The sequence below is a fragment of the Danio rerio genome, chromosome 10 (assembly GCF_049306965.1).
Source record: "Danio rerio strain Tuebingen ecotype United States chromosome 10, GRCz12tu, whole genome shotgun sequence".
In the NCBI taxonomy this organism is placed as follows: Eukaryota; Metazoa; Chordata; class Actinopteri; order Cypriniformes; family Danionidae; genus Danio; species Danio rerio.
The window spans coordinates 42,997,625-43,022,766 of record NC_133185.1 but is presented as its reverse complement, the minus strand read 5'-3'; the positions used below and the strand labels follow the sequence as shown (position 1 = coordinate 43,022,766).

At 35.6% G+C, this 25,142-nt stretch overlaps 2 protein-coding genes and 1 long non-coding RNA gene across 7 annotated transcripts in view; 1 reads left to right on the top strand and 2 right to left on the bottom strand.

The window, feature by feature from the left end:
• The window catches only part of LOC103911773 (uncharacterized), a 281,613-nt gene that overhangs the window by 126,344 nt on the left and 130,127 nt on the right, over positions 1-25,142 (top strand). For all 5 annotated transcript variants that reach the window (XR_012386505.1, XR_012386506.1, XR_012386503.1 and 2 more), the window contains one exon: positions 24,962-25,042. This is a non-coding gene — a long non-coding RNA (uncharacterized lncRNA). The remainder of the gene's footprint in view (positions 1-24,961; positions 25,043-25,142) is intronic.
• LOC137490695 (uncharacterized) lies at positions 3,512-7,681 on the bottom strand. Its single transcript, XM_068219290.2, has 3 exons — positions 5,344-7,681; positions 4,825-5,001; positions 3,512-4,703 (listed from the first exon to the last, which is right to left on the bottom strand). Exons 1-3 carry the CDS (start codon positions 5,441-5,443, stop codon positions 4,075-4,077), a joined length of 906 nt encoding a protein of 301 aa, XP_068075391.1. The 5' UTR covers positions 5,444-7,681; the 3' UTR covers positions 3,512-4,074.
• Positions 17,061-18,802, bottom strand: LOC137490694 (uncharacterized). Its single transcript, XM_068219289.2, has 3 exons — positions 18,455-18,802; positions 17,937-18,113; positions 17,061-17,815 (listed from the first exon to the last, which is right to left on the bottom strand). The coding sequence occupies exons 1-3, from the start codon at positions 18,552-18,554 to the stop codon at positions 17,184-17,186; spliced, it is 909 nt and encodes a 302-aa protein (XP_068075390.1). The 5' UTR covers positions 18,555-18,802; the 3' UTR covers positions 17,061-17,183.

Genomic DNA, 25,142 nt, shown 5'->3' with positions numbered 1-25,142 from the left:
GTATCCATACCCACATCACCCCTTCCATAATGCGGGTTCAATAGTTTAACTGGTTAGGTGGTCTGCCAGCCCCACTTTCCAATTGATGCTGGTTACGATCAGCTCGCTGAGGGCAGTCCTTTTTCCAGTGTCCAGGAGTTAAACACTTCAGACATCTGTTATCCTGTCTACAATGTGACACCGTTGAATGATCCAAAGATCTACAAACCCTGCATGGTTTGCGGTAAGTCTGAAATGTTGTAGCTTGATGATGTGGGCTAACTTGGAATTGGGTCTGTTGAGTGACAAGACGGTCCAATAGACTCACTAGACTTTTCATGCAAGCACTGTCACTGCCAGACTGCACCATAGGAGAAGGTGGAATGGACAAAGGAGAGTTAGAAGCAACTGTCTCAACAACATCAGGACTCTGAGTGCAAGCTCTATGTTCAGTTATATTCAAACTGCGTAAATTAGTGAAGGTCCTAGCTTTCCTCTCTTGCATATGTTCATCAAGTCTCTCCTGTATCTCACCAGCTGACCATTTCTCTGCTGATTTGAATTTGAAGACATTAGAAAGAGACTTATCTGGGCAATGCTTGATAAACATCATGCTGATTTCATGACTTGGATCACAAACGCGCCGACCTTGTCTCTCCAGGCATTCCTTGGCAACATCCATTGTCTTGTTCAGCCTGATCCAATACTCCATTGCATCTTCAGATGGCATCGGTAAAGTATTGTAAAAATCGGCTAGGGGCATACTAGAATAGGAGATGGTGCTGAAATGCTGTTTTAAAATGTCAAAGATCAAGCGAGGTTTACTGGTGCAGTCAGCAGATGTGTTATTACGCAATTTAATTTTCACTACATCACCTGCTTTCCCCATTAGCCTATCCAATATTTCTTGTGACTGCTCATCAGTCGGAATAGCACGTTTTCTCAGATACAGGGACATAATATTTTCCCACTCTTGTACAGTTAATTTATCTGAACCATCGCCCCTAAATATTGGTGGCTCTTTTACATCTGACTGCATCACTAGTTTGACATTAGACAGTGTCATCTCAGCTGGCTGTTCAGAATTACTACGGTTTGTACTGTTATCAGAACGTAGCTGAGCAGTAATAGACTGTCCTACTTTTTCAGCTATTTCACTGATGAGTGAACTCAAATCTGAATTTTGGTTAATTGGAGATGGCATGGCACGATCAACATATCTTGTAGAAGTCAGAACAGGTGTATCAAATGCTCTGCTAGTAGGCCCTGGCATCCTAGGTTCAGAAGGTATTCTGAAAAAACCCCTTCCCCTACCAAACTGGATACTTTGGTCAAACACCTCATTGTCCTTCATCTCTTCAGCAAAGCTATTAACGCCTTCTGCCATATTGCTGTATTGTACCAATTAATTATCTTCAAATTTAAATCAATAAATGAACTTAAATATTGTACTGAACAATGGCAATCAATAACAGTAACCAGTCAGCAAATGTATATTTCAAGAGTCTGAATTCAGTTCGAAAATGTCTTCTGTGAGAGAAAAAAAAAATGTATATAGTCCACCTCACTTTATATAAAATAGTCCTTTTGTCTTTGAAAAGTACCTAAAACCAGTCCATGCAGCTTCCACGGCGAGCGAGCAGACGTCGGTCTTCAGATGGATCCTTAAAAGGTCACGGCACCATTGTAACGGGTCCCACACGAGTGGAATCCGTCCTGCGTTGTGTTGTTGTTTTTCAATAAAGGACTCCAAACCTCTTACCGCTTGGCACTGTCTTTATTTTCTGCACAAATGGAAAATGTGTTGAAAACATGCATTCTGTGATTATGATCTTCATTAAACAACCGTTTAATGTCTCCATTGACCACGAGACAACCTTCTCTCAGCTCAGAAGGAAGTGAACTGCGATAGCGATTTCTTGAAAGAACATGTATTAAACTAATCTGCTTAACATAAGACTAAATTAATATTAATGACATGAAATCACAAAAACTACCAACAATACAAAAACATACCTGCACAAATGGAAAATGTGTTGAAAACATGCATTCTGTGATTATGATCTTCATTAAACAACCTGTTGACACACGAGGAGTAATTACAGCATGCTAATATGTGCTAATCTCACTCACAAATGCAAACGATCTCAATCACAACCATTTAGAACCACAGTTTCATATTTCCACATCATAGAGTATGTTTAGCGAAGCAACAAACATTTTAGATTTAAAATATACCATCAACCGTCAATAATATTACCGTTTAATGTCTCCATTGACCACGAGACAACCTTCTCTCAGCTCAGAAGGAAGTGAACTGAGAGAGCGATGAGCGCGCACACGAACGAGTATACACTCTTAAAGTGACAGTACACTTGAACAGGTCCTGAAAGTCACATACAAGCATGAACTCAAAACGATAAAATAATATATATAATAATATCAAATGAAGTAAATTAAAGTTATACTCAATAGAAAAAAAGGATTTTGAGTGAAAATAATATTACCAAAATAACTCTGTTACACTTTCATTTAAATGTCATGCAATGGTTAAGTAATCGTGTTTTGTTGTAGTTCTTTGAGTAAAATGATCAAGATAAATAATTATTATAGGCTACTGTAAAGTGACATTTCAATTAGGCCTAGTTTTATGTTAATGTTAAATAATTGTGGGCTTGATTTTTGATAACTCGGCCTGGAACATCATTTGTGGGTATTATTAAATGAGGCAGAATGAAATATTGTTTGTGGTGAAAGTTTCAATTGAAAGTTGCTGCTTAATCTGAGGCATTCTGATGTTGTGCTGTTTTTATTAGTTCTCTAATGGAATTACCAAATGAGTCAAATTAAACAAACCATACTAGACAGATAGTGTTTTGTGTTCAGCATGTGGTTTGCAGTCAGTAATCGTTACAGAGAAAACAATTTTCAGATTGTTCACACAATACTTACAGAGGAAAACTACAGCCTATTCTAGACTCAGAGACGGAACTAGAACTACTTAAAGTGTAAACAAACCCAGACGTAAATAAAGCAACAAACAAACAAATAGATCAAATGTGTAAATGAGCTTTTTTGTTGCCCCTTCAATAATCTTTTTATAATAGTAGCGCCGCCATCTAGTGGTGAAAAACTGAGACGGTTGTTGCAAAATCTTGAGGTAAAAATGTGTTCAGACAGTTGAAGTCAGAATTATTCGCCCCCCTGTTTAGTTTTTTCCTCAATTACTGTTTAACGGAGAAATTTTTTTTCAACACATTTCTAAGCATAATAGTTTTAATAACTCATCTCTAATAACTGATTTATTTTATCTTTGCCATGATGACAGTAAATAATATTTGACTTGATATTTTTAAGACACTTCTATACAGCTTAAAGTGACATTTAAAGGCTTCACTAGGTTAATTAGGTTAACTAGGCAGATTAGGTAATGAGGCAAGCTATTGTATATCGATGGTTTGTTGTGTAGATTATCTAAACAATAAAGCTTAAAGGGGCTAATAATTTGGTCCTTAAAATTGTTTAAAAAAAAATTAAAAACTGCTTTTATTCCAGCCGAAATAAAACAAATAAGACTTTCTCCAGAAGAAGAAATATGATCAGTCATACTGTGAAAATGGCGACGCAGTGGCGCAGTAGGTAGTGCTGTCGTCTCGCAGCAAGAAGGTCACTGGTTCGTGCCTCAGCTGGGTCAGTTGGCATTTCTGTGTGGAGTTTGCATGTCCTCCCTGCGTTCACGTGGGTTTCCTCCGGGTGCTCAAGTTTCCCCCACAGTCCAAAGACATGCGGCACAGGTGAATCGGGTAGGCTAAATTGTCCTTAGTGTATGAGTGTGAATGAGTGTGTATGGATGTTTCCCAAAGATGGGTTGCAGCTGGAAGAACATCCGCTGTGTAAAAACATGCTGGATAATTTGGCGGTTCATTCCGCTGTGGCGACCCCGGATCAATAAAGGGACTAAGCCGAAAAAGAAAATGAATGAATGATTTATTTTCTACAACACCAGACACACAAGAGTTCATTTTTAAACAGATAAACAAAACAGACAGGGACACATTTTTAATGCATTTCTTTATTGTTTTTCTCCCTCTTCCATCATCCCCTCATCCTCCTCCTTTTATTTCTCCTCCTCATCATTCTTCTGCTAATTCTGCTGCTTATTTTCTGCTTTCGATTTCTCTTCTTCACCTTCTCCTCCTCCTCCTCCTCCTCCTCCTCCTCCTTTATCTCCTCTTTCATGTCCATCATCTCCATGTCCTCCTCCTCATTTTTCTTCATCTCCTCTTTCCTCCTGCTCCTTCTCTCCTTCTTTTCCTCTTTCTTCCTAATCTTTCTCCTTTTCCTTTCCTTCTTCTTCCCCTCCTTCTTAATGTTGCCCTCCTCCTCCTCCTTCTCCATCATCATCTCCTCCATCTTCTCCTCTTTTATTATTCTCCCTTTCCTTCCATCCTCCTCCTCAATCTTGCCCTCCTCCTTCTTGTCCATCATTGTCTCCTCCGTTTTCTCCTGCTCTTTCTTCCTTCTCCTTCTCCTCTTCTTCTCCTTCATCTCCTCTTTAATCTTGCCCTCCTCCTCCTCTTGTTCTCCACAGGATGAAGTAGTTTTCTTCATTAATATTTCTCCTTGGCTGACATTTATCTCATCTTCCACACAAGGCTCTCTGTGTATCATGGGAGTCACTATGATTTGATGATGCTCAATCGTTGAGTTGCACAGAAAGTCATCTGTTAAAGGAGAAATGAAGTGGTTACACATTTTACAAAGTGATTTTCAACAAGATGTTAAAGTTTACAATTTATTAATAGCAGTATAGACTGATATGTTGATGTAAACATGTTCATTTACCATCAGCGCCTTTGGGTGGAGAGATTGGGAGATGTATTTGCTCTTCCTCCTCCTCTTCATTCTCCAGCTCGATTTCTTTATTAGGGGTGAGGCAGGAGATTGTCAGGTGTTTCCTGCAAGATCTGAGGAATGATGCCAGCCGGCTCTTTTTTCTCTTCCTCTCTTTCACCTCCTCGTCTGTTAAAAGAGAAATGATTGTAGTTGACTCACTTTTCCACAGTCATTTGACAGGAAATTAACATTTACAGTTTTTATAACATCCCTTATTATATATAAATTAAAATATCTTAATTTGTGTCCAGAAGATTAGCAAAGGTCTTAGAGGATTGGAACTACTGTACATGAGGGGGAGTAATTAATAACAAATATACATTTTTTGGTAAATTAATCCTTTAAGGTCTGTCAATTATGGGTCTAACAAGAGCCTAGACAGCCCAAAAACTGGACAGAAGGGGGCTTAAATAATCTGAAATCAGGAAAACCCCTGAATAATCAAATTACAGTGTGAATATGACTCACCATGGCCATTTTCAGGCATTTGTTCAAGCTGTGCTGTGTTTTTGCCAGCTTTGAGGAAAGAGGGTATCTTGAAAAATCTCCTTTTCCTCTTTTCCTCCATTCTTGGTTGTTCTTTTTCCAGTTTGAAACTCTGTGCTAGGGTGTGTGAAACTTTCTCAGTGATGTTTGCAGAGACAATCTCGGTCTTGCACCGTGGATTGCTAAACAGCGAATTACTGTCAATAACAAACAGCAAAAACACTTCCACACAACCACAAAACCACAAACGCACTGAGCTTTACTCGATGATGCGGGGCTTTGCATACAGTTCAGAACGCATTCTAAATGATGTGATGATGTGATCGATATACTGCAACTATGGTAACAGGACACTTCTCTAAAATGTTTTCCTTTAAAAGAAATGACTGAGGACACATGAACAGGACATAAAAACAAATGTCAGCTGCATAAATCAAGAATCTCTTCATAATAAATAATAAATTCCTTTATAAGAAACAAAAGCTGGTTTATTTGTGAGTTTAAAAAAATAATTAGTTAAAATTTGATATATTTGATGACAAAGGACTTGAAATAAAGGTTTTGTGAAACCCAAATCCAATTTTAGATATAAAATCCTTCAGAAGTTAGGGTCGGCAATACTTAAACTATTTGAGTAATATTGTAATAATCATAATTGATATTAAATAATAACATATTAATATTATCGTTATTCTTGTTTTCAGCACCACATAATCCTTGATTTGTCGATCAATAAACTTGTGTAATTAAACGAGTTGAAATAAATTAAGGATTTTTTTCAAATTCAAAAAAGCATCATAAATCTATAACATAAATACCAATAATAGTTTTTTTCAGTAAACATCTTCAATTTAAGCCACATTTAATGTGAATCTGCATTCATTTTTGTCATTTTATTGACAGCTCTGGTCTACATTCATTTACATTGCGAGTTCATATTTAGCTTGTTGTTGTGAACAACATAAGTGTTCAGTGTTTAATGGGTGATTCTCACGAAAACGTAGTTTAAAAATTTTCAAACATGAATTTTTAAAAAATGTTTAAATTAAATTTTGGTTTTGCAGATAATTGAAACAAAGTCTGAAGCATTTGTCAACATTAATTTAAAAATATATACACATCATTTAGTACCTTTTCAGCCTAATTTCCAAAACAATTAATAAAAAATCTCATTACCGCAACAGTCTGCTAAATTAATTCTTACAAAAAAGCAAATTCATTTAGACAATTTTTAAAAAGGGATTATTAACAGTGATGTGGAGTTTCTTGAGATTCTGCAATAACATTTATTTTTAAATTAACAGGGTTTTTTATTTTTATTGTTTTTTCTCATTACCGAAACACTTTAAATTTTTTACAACATTTTTTTTAATGTATTTTGATATAACCTGATGTGTTTTCAAAATAATGTGGCTAACCTGAAAGCACATAATTTGTAGATTTTGCACATGCATTGAAAAGCAAACGATTAAAAAATATTAATAAAATATCACTTAAGGAACATTGGTTGCGGTAATGATAAATAGGTTGCAGAATTTAGGTTAATCATTTCAACATTGATTTTAAGTATATTATTAGATTTTGTTAAACATTTAATGTAGAATATTAGTGCTTTAAAACATAACTTTAATTTCAAAGAAAAATGTCCAATTGCTTGGATAAGCTGAAATAAATGATCATTCTCTCTAGATAGTGTGGTCTCTAGTTAGAGGTGTGAACCTATACTGGTCTCACGGTTCGGTTCGGTTACGATTATCATGCCTTCGATTCGGTTCAATTCGATATTTCGGTGCATCACGGTGCATTGACGATGCTTTCCATACGCAGTGTTATATTTTAGAGGAGAGGCTATTGACCTTATTCTCCGCAGACGAGCGGGCGCTGCCATTTAAATCTTTTTGGCACGAGACTTCCGGTCTCATTCACTTCCATTCATTTTTAGACATTAAAAACTGCTCGTTTCGCTGTTTGATGTTGTAAACTGATATGTCCTTGTTATATTATACTACTTGGTCTGTATAGTCATGCAAACATTTGTTTGTAGAGCAAGTAGTTTGACCGTTTTTGGCTGTTTATTATTCCTTGTCATTTCTCCCATAGGCGACTGAAACGGAAGTTCCAAGACAATCGCGAAAACAGGCGCACTTCAGCATTTTAGAATAAGGTCAATAACAAGCTGTCTGTATAAACACACAGAGACACAGCACCACACTGTCTCTCATTCAAACACAAACATAGACAGCACCAAAGAAACAAACACGCGCACACACACACGCACACAGACACTTAAGCCCTCGCAACAGGGAGAGCTCGCGAAGAGCGGAGCAGAAAAACGGAAAAAAAAAAACGAAAAAAATAAGCACTTTTCCGACGGTCCCTTGCTGAGAGCTCCTCTCAACACGAGCTATCCCGGCTAAATACATATTGCGAGGGTTTAAACGGAGCAGTGCTCGTAGTGTGGAGCGAAAAAAAAAGAAAGACAGCTGTGAAACATAACCAGCTTTGTCTTTTTGTAGGAAACAGACTTAAGATCTTTTTAGGGTAAGAGGTTTTTGAGTTATTGCCGTCTGTAACTAAATGTGTGTCAAGAATATCGAAAACAAAACCAACTGAAGCGCGCTCATTTCAGGCGCCCTCCTGGATATACAGAGCTCTTAGCATTTGCCCATGGTGCCTATGCCACGGACCGGCCCTGAGTTGGCTGAGTGTTGTAAATACTCGCGCTCACCTCCCTCGCGACAGAGAGCATAGGAGATAAATGACGTCAGTACATAATAACCGGTTATGATTATTACTGAACCGATACCGAATTGTCCGCGTCTGCATCGCAATGCACCAAAAAAACAATTAATTTTGACACCCCTATCTCTAGTACAGCTTTAACCCTCTGGTGTCTCTTGTTTGGGAATCAAATTTGTGTTAAAAAGGGATGAACAACTAAAGTACCGACAGTTTTTTTTTTTTTTTAGCTTATTATATTTAGCTAAAATGATGTAGCAATCTTTTTTATATAATACATGGTTTCCGCTACATTCATTCTTCCATGGCGGGACGCCATGCCAAAATTCATCCCGCCACAGCTAAATTACAGCTTCTCATTCAAAACATTTTATTGTTTTAATAGCAGGTGATACTCGTACCAAAACGTACTAAAAGGTAAGTGAATTATATTTTTGTAACCGTAGTAGTGCTGTGCATCATTAGTTTACCCTTAAGGTTATGTGCTGACTGTCTGACTGACAGGTGCATGATGCGTGAGGCCAGCAAACACGACGTATAGCTGTTTCACTTTACTTCAGGACACATTAATATCGCTATGTAGGTCTATTAGAGACATTCATAAATATTCCTAAAAAATCGAATAAATGCTAGAGACATAAACGCACTAAATCGCACTTCAGCAGCGTTTATTTGAGAGCGCACAAGAAAATCTGCATGCTCTTGAAGCGGCTTATATTTGAGGGGATGTGCAAGAAGAAGGGGATGTGCACGAGCAGAGGAAATCGGCATGCAAGCAAAGAGATCCCCATGCTGTAGGCTTTTACATAAATGCGATCTTGACTTCTAATACTGCGCTTACGACATATGTCATTGAAATAACGCCACAGGTTGTTGATAGATTTGTGTAAAAGACCTGCCGCCACAGCTGGAAAAAATCCTAGAGGAAACACTGTAGTATTTTTATTATTTTGAATTTTGTTTGGGGGCATTGTGGTAAAAATGTATATTTATGCAGTAATTAACATACATTTCCCCTATTGAAAACAATGTAATTTTTGTAATTTTTATTTTTAATTAAGTTTAAATTAGTGCTGTATTTCCGAGTAGGGTCTGTCTGCGGACTGCAAGACAGGGGCATAACATGAAGGGGGCATAACTTGTAGTAGAGGCAGAATTTAAAGTCATGGAGACCCACATGTCACTCTATGTTGTCATGGAGACCCACATGTCACTCTATGTTGTCGGCATGATGGCGATGTACCCATCAGTTATTAACATCTACACCTACTCCACACCTAAACCTAACCATCACAGTGATTAACGCCTATACCTACCACAACCCTAAACCCAACCGTATACTTCATACTTGTTTTGCTCAAAGTTGTAACTGAGTTGCTAAATGAATGAATATAATAAAATATCAAATTAATTGGGTGTGGATAAATTTGGAGAAAACTCATGAAAACATTTGGTGAAAATAATCTCTTGTAAGTATTTCCACCACCTTGCCAACAAAATCTGGTTGTGACATCTCACATGGTTCAATGGGATCTCCATTACTGCAAATTGCGCCTCTCTAACTTACTACAAGTCACGCACCTTCATGTTACGCCCGTCTTGCAGTCCACAGACAGATACAATTGGTATTTCTAAGTAAAGTAAAGACTGCCATTTGAAAACAAATTCAAAAAGAAGATTAGCACCCTCTGGTCATGCAATGACACGGTGCAAACACTAGGTTCCAGTATTACTATCTCTACAATGCTGCTTGGGAATTCCTTTCTAAAGAAGCTAAAATACTTCTTTCTGACAAGGTTTCGATATTTGTTGTTTGACAAAGGGATTTAAAGTGTAAAATTTTGTTTTTTTGATTACCGTAAAAACTACATACGGCTATAAAGAGACTACACAAAAGGCTTAACATTTTGTATGATGCAGTGTGTTTGTTTTTCCCACTTAGCATCTTTTTTCAGAATCATGGTGATTTAGTATTTTTGCAAACAAAATATTTTATAAATGTTCATATTTGACATATTTGGTTATTATTTCTTTCTCACTCGGGGCTCTATTTTGATGATTCATGCGCAAAATGCAAAGCGCAGGGCGCAAACGCATTCAGGGCGTGTCAGAATCCACTTTTGCTAATATAAGGATGGAAAAATCTGCTTTGCGTCGTAATGCATGATCTAATAGGGAAACCTTTTATGCACAGACGTCAATTAGCCTGTAAATAATTAATTTTGTTTGTTAAGCGCAAAGATTTGTTTCAAAAGTATTTCTAAATTAAGTTCTAATTTCCAGCAAACGAATAAATGAACAATAATAATGAAGTGTGGTCAAAAACCTGAGTTATCTCCAAATACACATGCTGTGCCCCATATGATCTAAAACATGACAGGTGGGCAAATCTAAGCTTGTTTTTAATAAAACAAATATAAATATGTAGATAATAATTAATACTGCTAATGATAACATTATACAAAGCAAATTATTATGAATGAAATGAAAAAGCCTCCCAAGATGAAGAAGGCATAAAAGTAAGGTTTTTATATTTATGTAGGCTAGAAAATAATGTTTTGTAATATTTTACAATTTACTTTGCTCTGGTCTATTAAAAAATCTATTATAGATTCTCAAAATAGCACCGCGCCAGCAATGCTCCTCAGAATGCCTTCCTTTTTAGAGCAGAACGCCTAAGGGTGCACATATGAGCGCAAATGCATTTGTTATTTAAACAGCGTAGCGCAACGCCTCAAAACGACTCCTGCACCAAGCTGAAACTAGCAAACAACAATTGCTTCACGCCTTTCCCCACATTTCGCCATGTGTATAATAGGGCCCTCTGTGTGTGTATGTTTGTGTGCGTGTATGCACATTTGTATACTGCGTGTGTGCAGATCAAAACTAAATTATTAACTTAAATGATTAGATTTCCTAACACTGTAGAGCGTTTCTTTTAGTAATTACACCTGCTATGCCATCTCCAAATCTAACCTCTCTCTTTCTTTCCTTCTATACTCCTCAAGTAGTTCTGGGTTGCTGTACAATTTTTTCCAACCTAGCTTTTGCTAAAGATTTTATTTTTTTCATTGCTGACTGTTTAAAATGAAACAAATCAAAGCAAAATAAAAACAGTTAGTACATTTTAAAATTAACATTAAAATCAAAAGAGTTATTTGAATCTAGTATGCAATTTTACTTAAATTCTCGTTCCCGAAACACCTGTTCTCTCTACAGCAACTGTCCCTAAATGGTTGCGGTATATGAGAAAAGAGTTGCGGAGAATGAGGTGCCTCAATATGTTTTGCAAATAATAGGGAAATTCTCAGTGCATATAATCAAGACTTTAAAAATGTTTGTTTTCATAAAAATTTGCAAATCTAACAATTATGTTATTGTAGAAAACTTCCTGTTTCGGTAATGATAATCAAAAAGTCGTGTAACCATTTTGACAGGAGAAAATTTTACATTAAACTGGAGAAATATAAAAGATTTTTCTTTCCTTTCCTGTCAGTCATCTTAAAACAACTGGCCCATGTGCTTCTTTATACAAAATTAAACTTTATTTAAACTCTTTATGTGTGTTTAAACAGCACTTTAAAATGGTTGTGGAGTATGAGATCATCTGTCACGGACACCTAATTTTTCATTTTTTTCTAATTGTTATTATACATGAATATTCTGTAAACTATTTGTTTTGTCATGTAAGATAATCTATTAAAACAACTCATTTGTTTTTATTAAAAAAAAATTTATGCTAATTTGTTTAAATTACAACATAACACACGTTCAAACATGCATGGACACGTTTCGGTAATGAGAATTTCAGTAGAAAATTCTGTAAAATGATTAAAAATATATAAATTATGTTGAAATTACACATTGTGCTTCGTAGAGAACAGCTTTGTCTTCATTATAATGTTTTTTTTTGTTAACAAAATACTAAGTTTTATATTTAAAATCTTAAGTGCCACGTTGTTTTACTGGTTTCGTGAGAATAACCCTAATAATAAAGTTGGTAAATCATTTAGCCTGAATTCTCATTTTATGGCGTATGTTCTTCTCAGGTACCTCTAGAGGGCAGCATTTACTCCTATTTCATTCCAGTAATTCAGTACACGCAATCTGTGATTTCAATTGCAATTGTTGAATTATTTCTCCAGTTATTCTGTTATATCACACACGGCCATAATAATAATAATAATAATAATGATAATAATAATTTGATTAGATTCAGGGGCAACACGACAGCTCAGTGGTTAGCACTGTGGCCTCAAAGCAAGGACATCGCTGGGTCAGTTATTGTTTCTGTGTGGAGTTTGCATGTTCTCCCCGTGTTGGCGTGGGTTTCCTCAGGGTTCTCCGTTTTTTTTCCAACAGTCCAAAGACATTCGCTGTAGGTGAACTGAATAAAAACTAAATTACCCACAGTGTATTTGTGTGAGTGAGTGTGTGTAGGTGTTTCCCAGTACTGGGTTGCAACTAAAAGGGCACCCGCTGTGTAAAACATATGCTGGATAATTGGCGCTTCATTCCGCTGTGGCGACTCCTGATTATTAAAGCGACTAAGCTGAAGGAAAATGAATGATTTAATTTTTAGGTTTTATATAGATACTTTAAAATATTTTCACTAAATGCATCAAATATTCTGCTGTGTAACCTCACTGAATACACGACTGAAGAGTGACGAGTCCTGTTTACTTCTATTCCACACACAGAACTATTAAACAAAATCAGAAAATCGTTTTCAGATGTTTACTAGCTCATTAAAAGACACTGAATTGGAGAAAGGCATGGAGATTATGTTGGTCTATTAGTTAATAAAGTATACATTGTATAGTATTTTTTAGTCTAAAGCAGGGGTCACCAATTCTGTTTCTGGAGAGCTACCTAGAATTCAGCTCTAACCCTGGTCAAACACACCTAAACCATTTAATCAAGACCTGAAGCAGCACTTGATCATTACAGGCAGGTGTGTTTGGTCAAGGTTGGAGCTAAAATCTGCAAGAAGGCAGATCTCCAGAGCCCGGTTTTTCAAAAGGTTTAATCCGGATAAAATTGATCCTGATTTAGTATTCCTTTTTTTGTGATCCGGGATCACGTAATCCAGCTTACTTTTTGAGCCAGTTTTTCAAAGCAACATCGGATTGGATCAATTTGATCCGGATAGGAACTTTTCAGGATCACTTAATCTGGATAACCAGTGCTCAAACAGGATATGAAATCACACTGTAGAACTAGAGATATGTAAAGAAAAAACAAGTAGAATAGCCAGTGTGGGGTCAATATAAGTTTATTTTTATTTGAAATGAAAACACACACATAAAAAAAATAAATAAAATAAAATAAAAACCCCACCCTATCCTCTTCCATCAGTCCGCTCAGCTGAGACCTGCAACACAAGCACTGTACATTGAGGATATTTATAACAAGTTTTAAATATAGATGTATTGAATAAAAAAAAAGACAATGTCAAAACCTCCACAATAATTTCAGACTTCCTCATCTGATGTGGAGAGACCGGCTTGTCTAAGCGTAGCCTTTAGAAGGCGGATCTCAAGTCTGGCCTTGGTTTGCTGCAGTTTGCTTAGAGTCAGTTGTTCCTCTGCCAGATGAAGCTGTGCTTCTGCCCTTTCAGTCTCTTTTTGCAATTGTTGAAAGTGATTTCTTTGTATTTTTTTTGGTTATTTTGTAATCGTTGCATGCATCACTAATAAATATTCTAAAAAGAAAAATATTTTCCATTGTGATGTATATATATATATATATATATATATATATATATATATATATTCAGATTCCAGATATATATATATATATATATATATATATATATATATATATTTATATATTGTAAATACCGTCATACCGCAATATTAATTTTTTTCGATATTACCGTAGTCGCATGACTCTGTAAAACTATAGGTCTTCTGAGAAAATTTGCTCAGGCGAATGAAGCGAACGGGAGGTACCGGAAACTACAATTCCCATCAGCCCAGGCTTGGCCATAATCCCTTGTGGTCTGTTGTCGCTACAGATCCAGTAATGCGGAAATGGAGTGTGCTGCTAGAAGCGGGGATCAAAAAGAGCTGGAAAACCCTAAAGCGGGTGTTGTCGCCGCGCGCGTACTGAATAGTGGTGTTGTCGCGCGAGTTCTTATCAGCTGTGTTGTCGCGCGCGTACTGTAAAGTGGGGACGGAGGGTGTGTCGCGTCGCGGGGGCACTTTTGATCATTTTGGAAGGGAACTTTCTATCCAAGACTAAAAAGGGCATGTGCACTGCACAGGTTGAGCCCTGTGTGTGCACGTGCCTGCAAGTTGGGGAATACGTCCCCCAATACGATAATAATCAGTCATGGGGACAGCAGAAATACAGCACACTGTTCAGATTGATGCAGACATGAGATCTCTATCTCACTCATGGTTTGTCCTCTCAAGTGGGGGAAAGACAATGCACAACGTTACCCACTGCTGTCAACCTGGGTCAAGTCATATCTCTCTTGTCCCAGAAACCTCAGTCCCAAATGAGAGGGTTTTTTTCTGTTGCAGGGGACATTGTAAATACCCAGAGATCCCAGCTTTTACCAGATTATATTTATATGATAATTTTCCTTTAAACCCATCTCTATCTCAGTGAGTGAGTGATTAAATGTTGAATGTGATGAGTTTTCAACACTACTAAATTGAAACTTAATTTTTTTACATGGTTTAATATTTTTTTGTTATTAAAATTGAAGTTCCTGTTTCAAAGCTTACAGATAGATGACTAATTTGTATGTCATTGACACTTTTGGCACTTTTTTGGAGTATTTTCATAAGTTTTGTTTTTTCCTGTAAATGATTCAATAAATACCGTACCGTGACATTCATACCGAGGTATTACCGTACCGTGAAATTCTGATACCGTTACATCCCTAATATAATATATATATATATCAATTAGTGACAGAATAAAATGTATTGTTTTTGGTCAATTTTAACAGCTGTTTGGGGGATTATTTCATGAGGCCAAACTCTTGTTAATTTGCTGTAGGGCTATACTAAAAGGCTGATTATGATGAAGCCTACCTAATCACTGTAGCCTGACAGATAAATAAATACTAGGGATGTAACAATATTGTAAATACTGTCATACCGCAATAGTAATTTTTTCAATATTACCGTAGACGCATGACTCAATAAAACTATATTTCTGAGAAAGGTTTGCTTAGGCAAATGAAGCGAATGGGAGGTAGCGGGAACTACAATTCCCATCAGCCTAGGCGTGGCCATCATCCTTTGCGGTCTGTTATTACTACAGATCCAGTAATGCGGAAATGGAGTGTGTTGCTAGTTGGAAGAAAAAGAGCTGGAAATGATCGAACCTAAAGCGGGTTTTAAATCAGATGTGTGGAAGCATCTCGGTTTCTTTCTAAAAAGATACAAAAAAAGGAGAAAAGGTGACAGACAAAGAAAAAAACAATATGCAGGCACTGCCAGACTGTGGTGAAATATAAGTCGGGGAATATGACTAAAAACAGTCATGGGGACTGCAGAACACTTAGATAGATTGATTGATGCAGACATTGACTTGTACCGCAAAGAGACCTCTATCTCACTCATGGCTTGTCCTCTCAAGTGGTGGATAGACAATGCACAACGTTACCCACTGCTGTCAACCTTGGCTAAATCATATCTCTCTGTCCCAGAAACCTCAGTCCTAAATGAGAGGGTTTTTTTTCTGTTGCAGGGGACATACCCAGAGATCCCAGCTTTTACCAGATATATAGTTATATGATAATTTTCCTTAAAAAACCCATCTCTATCCTAGTGAGTGAGTGATTAAATGTTGAATGTGATGAGTTTTCAACACTACTAAATTGAAACTTTTTTTTTATGGTTTAAAAGTTTTTTTATTAAAATTGAAAAAAATCTTAGATCTTAAAAAAAAATCTTAATCTCTTTTTTAAAATAGTTTTTTCAAAAGAAAAAGCGGATTAGATAATTGGATTAGATCACATAATCAAATTTTGATTTTGATCCGGCTCAAACCTTTAGCTTTACTTTTTTGGAGGATTTGGATCACTTTGATCCAAACAATCTGGATTAAACTGATCCCATCAGAAGGGTGGATTCAGCGTGGATTTCATGCCCAAAATGTAAAGAAAACTTAAAAAATGTATCAAAAAATACTATACTTGGATCATGCAGTATTTTACAAGATATACTATTTATTTATAAGGTTTTAATTTCATTTGTTCATCCGTCAGGCTATAGTGAGATTATTGTTTGTTTTCATTAGATTAGGCTATTCAGTTACAAAGCATCTGTTCTAACAAAATCATTTAAGACCATTATAAAATAGGTACATCCCAATGTACATGTATGAGAAAGCATATATTAATTATATATTATATATATATATATTAATTAGGTTAACTAGGCAGGTTAGGTAATGAGGCAAGCTATTGTATATCGATGGTTTGTTGTGTAGATTATCTAAACAATAAAGCTTAAAGGGGCTAATAATTTGGTCCTTAAAATTGTTTAAAAAATATTAAAAACTGCTTTTACTCTAGCCGAAATAAAACAAATAAGACTTTCTCCAGAAGAAGAAATATTATCAGACATACTGTGAAAATGGGGACACAGTGGCGCAGTAGGTAGTGCTGTCGTCTCACAGTAAGAAGGTCACTGGTTCGAGCCTCAGCTGGGTCAGTTGGCGTTTCTGTGTGGAGTTTGCATGTCCTCCCTGCGTTCGCGTGGGTTTCCTCCGGGTGCTCAAGTTTCCCCCACAGTCCAAAGACATGCGGCACAGGTGAATCGGGTAGGCTAAATTGTCCGTTGTTTATGAGTGTGAATGAGTGTGTATGGATGTTTCCCAAAGATGGGTTGCAGCTGGAAGAACATCCGCTGCGTAAAAACAAGCTGGATAATTTGTCGGTTCATTCCGCTGTGGCAACCTCGGATCAATAAAGGGACTAAGCCGAAAAAGAAAATGAATGAATGAATGATTTATTTTCTACAACACCAGACACACAAGAGTTCATTTTTAAACAGATAAACAAAACAGACAGGGACACATTTTTAATGCATTTCTTTATTGTTTTTCTCCCTCTTCCATCATCCCCTCATCCTCCTCCTTTTATTTCTCCTCCTCATCATTCTTCTGCTCATCCTGCTGCTTATTTTCTGCTTTCGATTTCTCTTCTTCACCTTCTCCTCCTCCTCCTCCTCCTCCTCCTCCTCCTCCTTTATCTCCTCTTTCATGTCCATCATCTCCATGTCCTCCTCCTCATTCTTCTTCATCTCCTCTTTCCTCCTGCTCCTTCTCTCCTTCTTCTCCTCTTTCTTCCTAATCTTTCTCCTTTTCCTTTCCTTCTTCTTCCCCTCCTTCTTAATGTTGCCCTCCTCCTCCTCCTTCTCCATCATCATCTCCTCCATCTTCTCCTCTTTTATTATTCTCCCTTTCCTTCCATCCTCCTCCTCAATCTTGCCCTCCTCCTTCTTGTCCATCATTGTCTCCTCCGTTTTCTCCTGCTCTTTCTTCCTTCTCCTTCTCCTCTTCTTCTCCTTCATCTCCTCTTTAATCTTGCCCTCCTCCTCCTCTTGTTCTCCACAGGATGAAGTAGTTTTCTTCATTAATATTTCTCCTTGGCTGACATTTATCTCATCTTCCACACAAGGCTCTCTGTGTATCATGGGAGTCACTATGATTTGATGATGCTCAATCGTTGAGTTGCACAGAAAGTCATCTGTTAAAAGAGAAATGAAGTGGTTACACATTTTACAAAGTGATTTTCAACAAGATGTTAAAGTTTACAATTTATTAATAGCAGTATAGACTGATATGTTGATGTAAACATGTTCATTTACCATCAGCGCCTTTGGGTGGAGAGATTGGGAGATCTATTTGCTCTTCCTCCTCCTCTTCATTCTCCAGCTCGATTTCTTTATTAGGAGTGAGGCAGGAGATTGTCAGGTGTTTCCTGCAAGATCTGAGGAATGATGCCAGCCGGCTCTTTTTTCTCTTCCTCTCTTTCACCTCCTCGTCTGTTAAAAGAGAAATGATTGTAGTTGACTCACTTTTCCACAGTCATTTGACAGGAAATTAACATTTACAGTTTTATAACATCCCTTATTATATATAAATTAAAATATCCTAATTTGTGTCCAGAAGATTAGCAAAGGTCTTAGAGGATTGGAACTACTGTACATGAGGGGGAGTAATTAATAACAAATATACATTTTTTGGTAAATTAATCCTTTAAGGTCTGTCAATTATGGGTCTAACAAGAGCCTAGACAGCCCAAAAACTGGACAGAAGGGGGCTTAAATAATCTGAAATCAGGAAAACCCCTGAATAATCAAATTACAGTGTGAATATGACTCACCATGGCCATTTTCAGGCATTTGTTCAAGCTGTGCTGTGTTTTTGCCAGCTTTTAGGAAAGAGGGTATCTTGAAAAATCTCCTTTTCCTCTTTTCCTCCATTCTTGGTTGTTCTTTTTCCAGTTTGAAACTCTGTGCTAGGGTGTGTGAAACTTTCTCAGTGATGTTTGCAGAGACAATCTCGGTCTTGCACCGTGGATTGCTAAACAGCGAATTACTGTCAATAACAAACAGCAAAAACACTTCCACACAACCACAAAACCACAAACGCACTGAGCTTTACTCGATGATGCGGGGCTTTGCATACAGTTCAGAACGCATTCTAAATGATGTGATGATGTGATCGATATACTGCAACTATGGTAACAGGACACTTCTCTAAAATGTTTTCCTTTAAAAGAAATGACTGAGGACACATGAACAGGACATAAAAACAAATGTCAGCTGCATAAATCAAGAATCTCTTTATAATAAATAATAAATTCCTTTATAAGAAACAAAAGCTGGTTTATTTTGTGAGTTTAAAAAAAATAATTAATTAAAATTTGATATATTTGATGACAAAGGACTTGAAATCCAATTTTAGATATAAAACCGTTCAGAAGTTAGGGTCGGCAATACTTAAACTATTTGAGTATTATTATAGTTATCATAATTGATATTAAATAATAACATATTAATATTATCGTTATTCTTGTTTTCAGCACCACATAATCCTTGATTTGTCGATCAATAAACTTGTGTAATTAAACGAGTTGAAATAAATTATGGATTTTTTTTATTTCAAAACAAAAAAGCATCATAAATCTGAAACATAAATACAAATAATAGCTTTTTCAGTAATCGTCTTCAATTTAAGCCACATTTATTGTGAATCTGCATTCATTTTTGTCATTTTATTGACAGCTCTGGTCTACATTCATTTACATTGCGAGTTCATATTTAGCTTGTTGTTGTGAACAACATAAGTGTTCAGTGTTTAATAATAAAGTTGGTAAATCATTTAGCCTGAATTCTCATTTTATGGCGTATGTTCTTCTCAGGTACCTCTAGAGGGCAGCATTTACTCCTATTTCATTCCAGTAATTCAGTTCATGCAATCTGTGATTTCAATTGCAATTGTTGAATTATTTCTCCAGTTATTCTATTATTTCACACACGGCCATAATAATAATAATAATGATAATAATAATGATAATGATAATAATAATGTGATTAGATTCATGGGGCAACACGATAGCTCAGTGTTTAGCACTGTCGCCTCAAAGCAAGCACATCGCTGGGTCAGTTATTGTTTCTGTGTGGAGTTTGCATGTTCTCCCCGTGTTGGCGTGGGTTTCCTCAGGGTTCTCCGGTTTTTTCCAACAGTCCAAAGACATTCGCTGTAGGTGAACTGAATAAAAACTAAATTGCCCACAGTGTATTTGTGTGAGTGAGTGACTGTAGGTGTTTCCCAGTACTGGGTTGCAACTAAAAGGGCACTCGCTGTGTAAAACATATGCTGGATAATTGGCGCTTCATTCCGCTGTGGCGACCCCTGATTATTAAAGGGACTAAGCTGAAGGAAAATGAATGAATGAATTTTTGGGTTTTATATACTTTACAATATTTTCACTAAATGCATCAAATATTCTGCTGTGTAACCTCACTGAATACACGACTGAAGAGTGACGAGTCCTGTTTACTTCTATTCCACACACAGAACTATTAAACAAAATCAGAAAATCGTTTTCAGATGTTTACTAGCTCATTAAAAGACACTGAATTGGAGAAAGGCATGGAGATTATGTTGGTCTATTAGTTAATGAAGTATACATTGTATAGTATTTTTTAGTCTAAAGCAGGGGTCACCAATTCTGTTTCTGGAGAGCTACCTAGAATTCAGCTCCAACCCTGGTCAAACACACCTAAACCATTTAATCAAGACCTGAAGCAGCACTTGATCATTACAGGCAGGTGTGTTTGGTCAAGGTTGGAGCTAAAATCTGCAAGAAGGCAGATCTCCAGAGCCCGGTTTTTCAAAAGGTTTAATCCGGATAAAATTGATCCTGATTTAGTATTCCTTTTTTTGTGATCCGGGATCACGTAATCCAGCTTACTTTTTGAGCCAGTTTTTCAAAGCAACATCGGATTGGATCAATTTGATCCGGATAGGAACTTTTCAGGATCACTTAATCTGGATAACCAGTGCTCAAACAGGATATGAAATCACACTGTAGAACTAGAGATATGTAAAGAAAAAACAAGTAGAATAGCCAGTGTGGGGTCAATATAAGTTTATTTTTATTTGAAATGAAAACACACACATTAAAAAAATAAAAAATAAGAACAAGAAAAACCCCACCCTATCCTCTTCCATCAGTCCGCTCATCTGAGACCTATAACACAAGCACTGTACATTGAGGATATTTATAGCAAGTTTTAAATATAGATGTATTGAATAAAAAAAAAAGACTTAATGTCAAAACCTCCACAATAATTTCAGACTTCCTCTGATGTGGAGAGACCGGCTTGTCTGAGCGTAGCCTTTAGATGGCGGATCTCAAGTCTGGCCTTGGTTTGCTGCAGTTTGGTTAGAGTCAGTTGTTCCTCTGCCAGATGAAGCTGTGCTTCTGCCCTTTCAGTCTCTTTTTGCAATTGTTGAAAGTGATTTCAAAAATCAGTGATTGACATTCTTTGTATTTTTTTGGTTATTTTGTAATCATTGCATGCATCACTACACTGTAAGAAAAAAAAAATCGTAAATAAAAGGTCAAATGACTGGCAGCTACGGCTGCCAAACAAAAAACATAAAATTACGGTCAAATGTTTTTGTTGAAATAAAGTGCAAAAAATAATAAATCTACAAATATTTTCATTAAAATGTTTACAAAAAAACACTGTTATTTTACAGACTTTTACTATATTATTACAATCAAATCCGTTCAATAAAGTAACACAATAAGAGTTTTACAAAGAAACACTGTTATTGTACAGACTTTTCCTAGATTATTATGATCAAACACCATCAATAAAGTGACTGCACTAAAAGTTCAAGAAAAAACAATGTTATTTAAAAGAATTTACCAAAATAATTACGATTAAACACCTTTAATATAATGCCAAGACATGCTCATGATCGTAATTTAACAGTTTTATTTTGGATCAAAAAATTTAGGAAAAAACAACAAACGAGATACAACTGATTAAAATTCTCACAACTTTAAAATTACAGTTGTTACATTTAATTGAATAGTGTTCATGTAAAACATGTAGAGGTTTAAGTTATATGGAATGATTCAGTTACAGATCTTAAATGAAATGGAACTGTAACGTGAAGGGGACGTTGACAAAGGAGGGCAGATCCAAATGCAGCTTTATTACACAGAAGATGGTCAGGCAAACAACAGTCAACACAGGGGCAAACAGATGTAACATTATGCAGGGAATCCAGAGTCATGGTCAAATAATAGGCAAATGGTCAGTCCCGACAGCAAACAACGTAAACAATTAACAAACAAAGCAAGGCAAAAGAAGAGAAATGCGTCAATGTTTGCAGTAACAGTATAACAAGACTAAGCAATTGGTCTATGCTGCTTTTAAAGTGCATGTAATCAGTTCATAACGATCCTCCGACTGTGTGTGTGCAATCAGCGGAACAGGTGCATGTGAGTGCACTTAGTGTGTAGCTTTATTGAACAAATTTGATTGTAATAATATAGTAAAAGTCTGTAAAATAACAGTGTTTTTTTGTAAACATTTTAATGAAAATATTTGTAGATTTATTATTTTTTGCACTTTATTTCAACAAAAACATTTTACCATAAGTTTATGTTTTTTGTTGGGCAGCCATAGCTGCCAGTCATTTGACCTTTTTTTACGATTTTACATTATTTTTTACAGAGCAAGTAATTACAATTTATTACTTTAATTTGACGTAATTTTAAATGTACTTCATAAAAAACAGGGAAAAACACTGTGCAAATAATACGGCAATTTTATTGTATGAACAGACAAATTGCTGTAATTTGTCATCAATTATATAGTACATAAAATAGCAGTCAAGCTGTTAATTTACAGATATTGTTTGTAATTTTTACGGATTTTTGAATAAAATTTAAAATAACAGAAAAAATACTGTATAAATGATACTGTAATTTCCCTGTATAAAAAACAAAAATGTCAGTAATTTGTCTTTAATGATAAAGTACCTAAAATGAAAGTCAAACTGTGAATTTAGAGAAATTGTTTGTCATTTTACTAAGTTCTACATCTAATTTTAAATGAAAAAAAATTACTGTAAAAAATTTAGGGATATTTTAGGGCTTTTTTACAGTGTAATAAATATTCTGAAAAGAAAAATATTTTCCATTGTGATGATTGTCAGGTGTTTTCTGCAAGATCTGAGGAATGATGCCAGCCGGCTCTTTTTTCTCTTCCTCTCTTTCACCTCCTCGTCTGTTAAAAGAGAAATGATTGTAGTTGACTCACTTTTCCACTGTCATTTGAAAGGAAATTAACATTTACAGTTTTATAACATCCCCTATATTTTACAGCCATAATTTAAAACTAATTTGGCTTTGCTTTAATAAGGACTCTGTAAAATGCAGAATTTGAAGATATTTGAAAAAGTCTTCAGAGCGATTATTAAACTCTGTTCTAAGTTGTTCAAATGATTTCACAATTTCAGAGGTAAACATTCCTGAAAAGTCAGACAAACCTTTCTCACAGCATTTATTAATAACAGGTCTACATTTACTAATGCATTATTAAAACTTGTGCTTGTTAATATTAGTTAATACACTGAATTTTCTGACAGTATATTGAACTTCTCATGACTGTGTATGGAGCACTGAGAATTATACATAAATTTAAATATCTTGATTTGTGTCCAGAAGATTAACAAAGGTCTTAGAGAATTGGAACTACTGTACATGAGGGGGAGTAATTAAAAACAAATATACATTTTTTGGTAAACTAATCCTTTAAGGTCTGTCAATTCAATTCAACTCAATTTGAGTTTGAGTATAATCTGTGGAGACAGCAGAGGGCGCTGTAACATTTGTTTCCCGCGGATCTTACAAACAAACACACGTTTTCCTGCGTCTGGAAATAAGTGTTTCAGATACTTATTTTGTCTTTTCAGCTGAAGTAACACATGTAAGGAGGGTACAATTTTTTATTCTTGTATGATTTCACAGACTTTGCTCTAGGTTTTATTGAATTTGGCCATTTTTATTGTTAACACGAACAAGCTACACCAGGGAACAGTTTGCTCAATGATTCTTTTTTTGTTGCCTCAGCATTAATGAATACAGACAAGCACACATCTTGCTCTTAAATTAATACTTTCTAAGGGATTTTATACAATTATGTATTTGTGGAAATCTGTATTTTGTTTGTTTGTTTGTTTGTTTTCATCAGGCTAGTCAGTTACAAAGCATCTGTTCTAACAAAATCATTTAAGACCATTATAAAATAAGTAAATCCCAATGTACATTTATGAGAAAGCATATATACAACTTTTTGAATCATTACTCTAGTCTTCAGTATCAAATAATCTTTCAGAGGTGCTGATTTGCTGCTTAAGTAACTTTTTTGTATAACTATCAATGTGGAAAAACAGTTGTTTTTTAAACACACCTTTATTAATAATCAAGTACACATTAAAGTCTGGTATAGATATTTATATTGAGGTATTATATTCGCACATTCATTCAGTGGCATCTTGTGTCTAGGCATGGGCCGATACAAGATTCTGACGGTATGATAACCTTGGATAAAAATGTCACGGTTTCACGGTTCCCTGTTTTTGTGATTATTGCTCTAAAATATATTCTTTTCATATGTCCGGGTCTGAAACTTTTTTCCCTTTTGTACACAATAGATTTTATTTTGAGAAACATTTAAAATATTTTGGTGCTGTAAACGTGTCAGTTTAAATAATTTAAATAAATCATTGACTTAAAAACACTGATTTATTTACAATTTTAAAGGGCATCTTTGAATATCTTTCTGCTGGACATACTGTTGTCCTAAAAAATAGTACACATACCTTAGGAAAGGTATTGCAAATTTTGATGGTTTTAAAACCTTGATTTTTTTTTCCAAACCTCAGGTATACCTTGAAAACGGTTATCGTCTGCTTGTGACATGGTATTTTGAAAATTCAGTCTGAATTCACATGTAAGAATGACTTGAAATCAACATTAGCACTGTTTATTTGTCTGTCAACAATGTTGTAAATTGATAGTCATTGGCTGCTAATAAACAGAATTTGCAAAGAATATTTCTGTGAAATTATATTATTAAGGAGAAAGTGTGAATGTGTAAACATAAAAACTTGACCCCAATGATAGTTTTCATGGTAAATAATTCCAAATAAGAGCTGCTTTTTGGCATATATGTATGTAATTGTATTTAATAACTAAATTTATGTCAGCATGATTTATAAATCCTTAAAAAATTCTATCAAAACATACAAATCACTGTTACAGTAATTGTTATAATTTTTTTATTCCCTTTTACAGTGTCATTCTTTTGCCTGGACTGATGGTGACTGATGAACTTCTGAATCATCCAACGCCTTCATTCTTGTGCACTTTTTGAAGGTAACGCTTGCTATATATGTATATATATGTTGTTGTTGTTGATCAATTTGGGGTCACTTCAAGTGTAATAAGAAATACTTAAAGATATGAGCATGGATTT

What these genes read in the sequence shown, in the direction of transcription:
- LOC137490695 (XM_068219290.2), bottom strand. Translation starts at nt 5,443, where the DNA reads ATGGAGGAAAAGAGGAAAAGGAGATTTTTCAAGATACCCTCTTTCCTC. An exon ending in AATGCCTGAAAATGGCCATG is followed by an intron (nt 5,002 to 5,343) that starts GTGAGTCATATT and finishes CTCTTTTAACAG; the next exon opens with ACGAGGAGGTGAAAGAGAGG. An exon ending in TCCACCCAAAGGCGCTGATG is followed by an intron (nt 4,704 to 4,824) that starts GTAAATGAACAT and finishes CTCCTTTAACAG; the next exon opens with ATGACTTTCTGTGCAACTCA.
- LOC137490694 (XM_068219289.2), bottom strand. Translation starts at nt 18,554, where the DNA reads ATGGAGGAAAAGAGGAAAAGGAGATTTTTCAAGATACCCTCTTTCCTA. An exon ending in AATGCCTGAAAATGGCCATG is followed by an intron (nt 18,114 to 18,454) that starts GTGAGTCATATT and finishes CTCTTTTAACAG; the next exon opens with ACGAGGAGGTGAAAGAGAGG. An exon ending in TCCACCCAAAGGCGCTGATG is followed by an intron (nt 17,816 to 17,936) that starts GTAAATGAACAT and finishes CTCTTTTAACAG; the next exon opens with ATGACTTTCTGTGCAACTCA.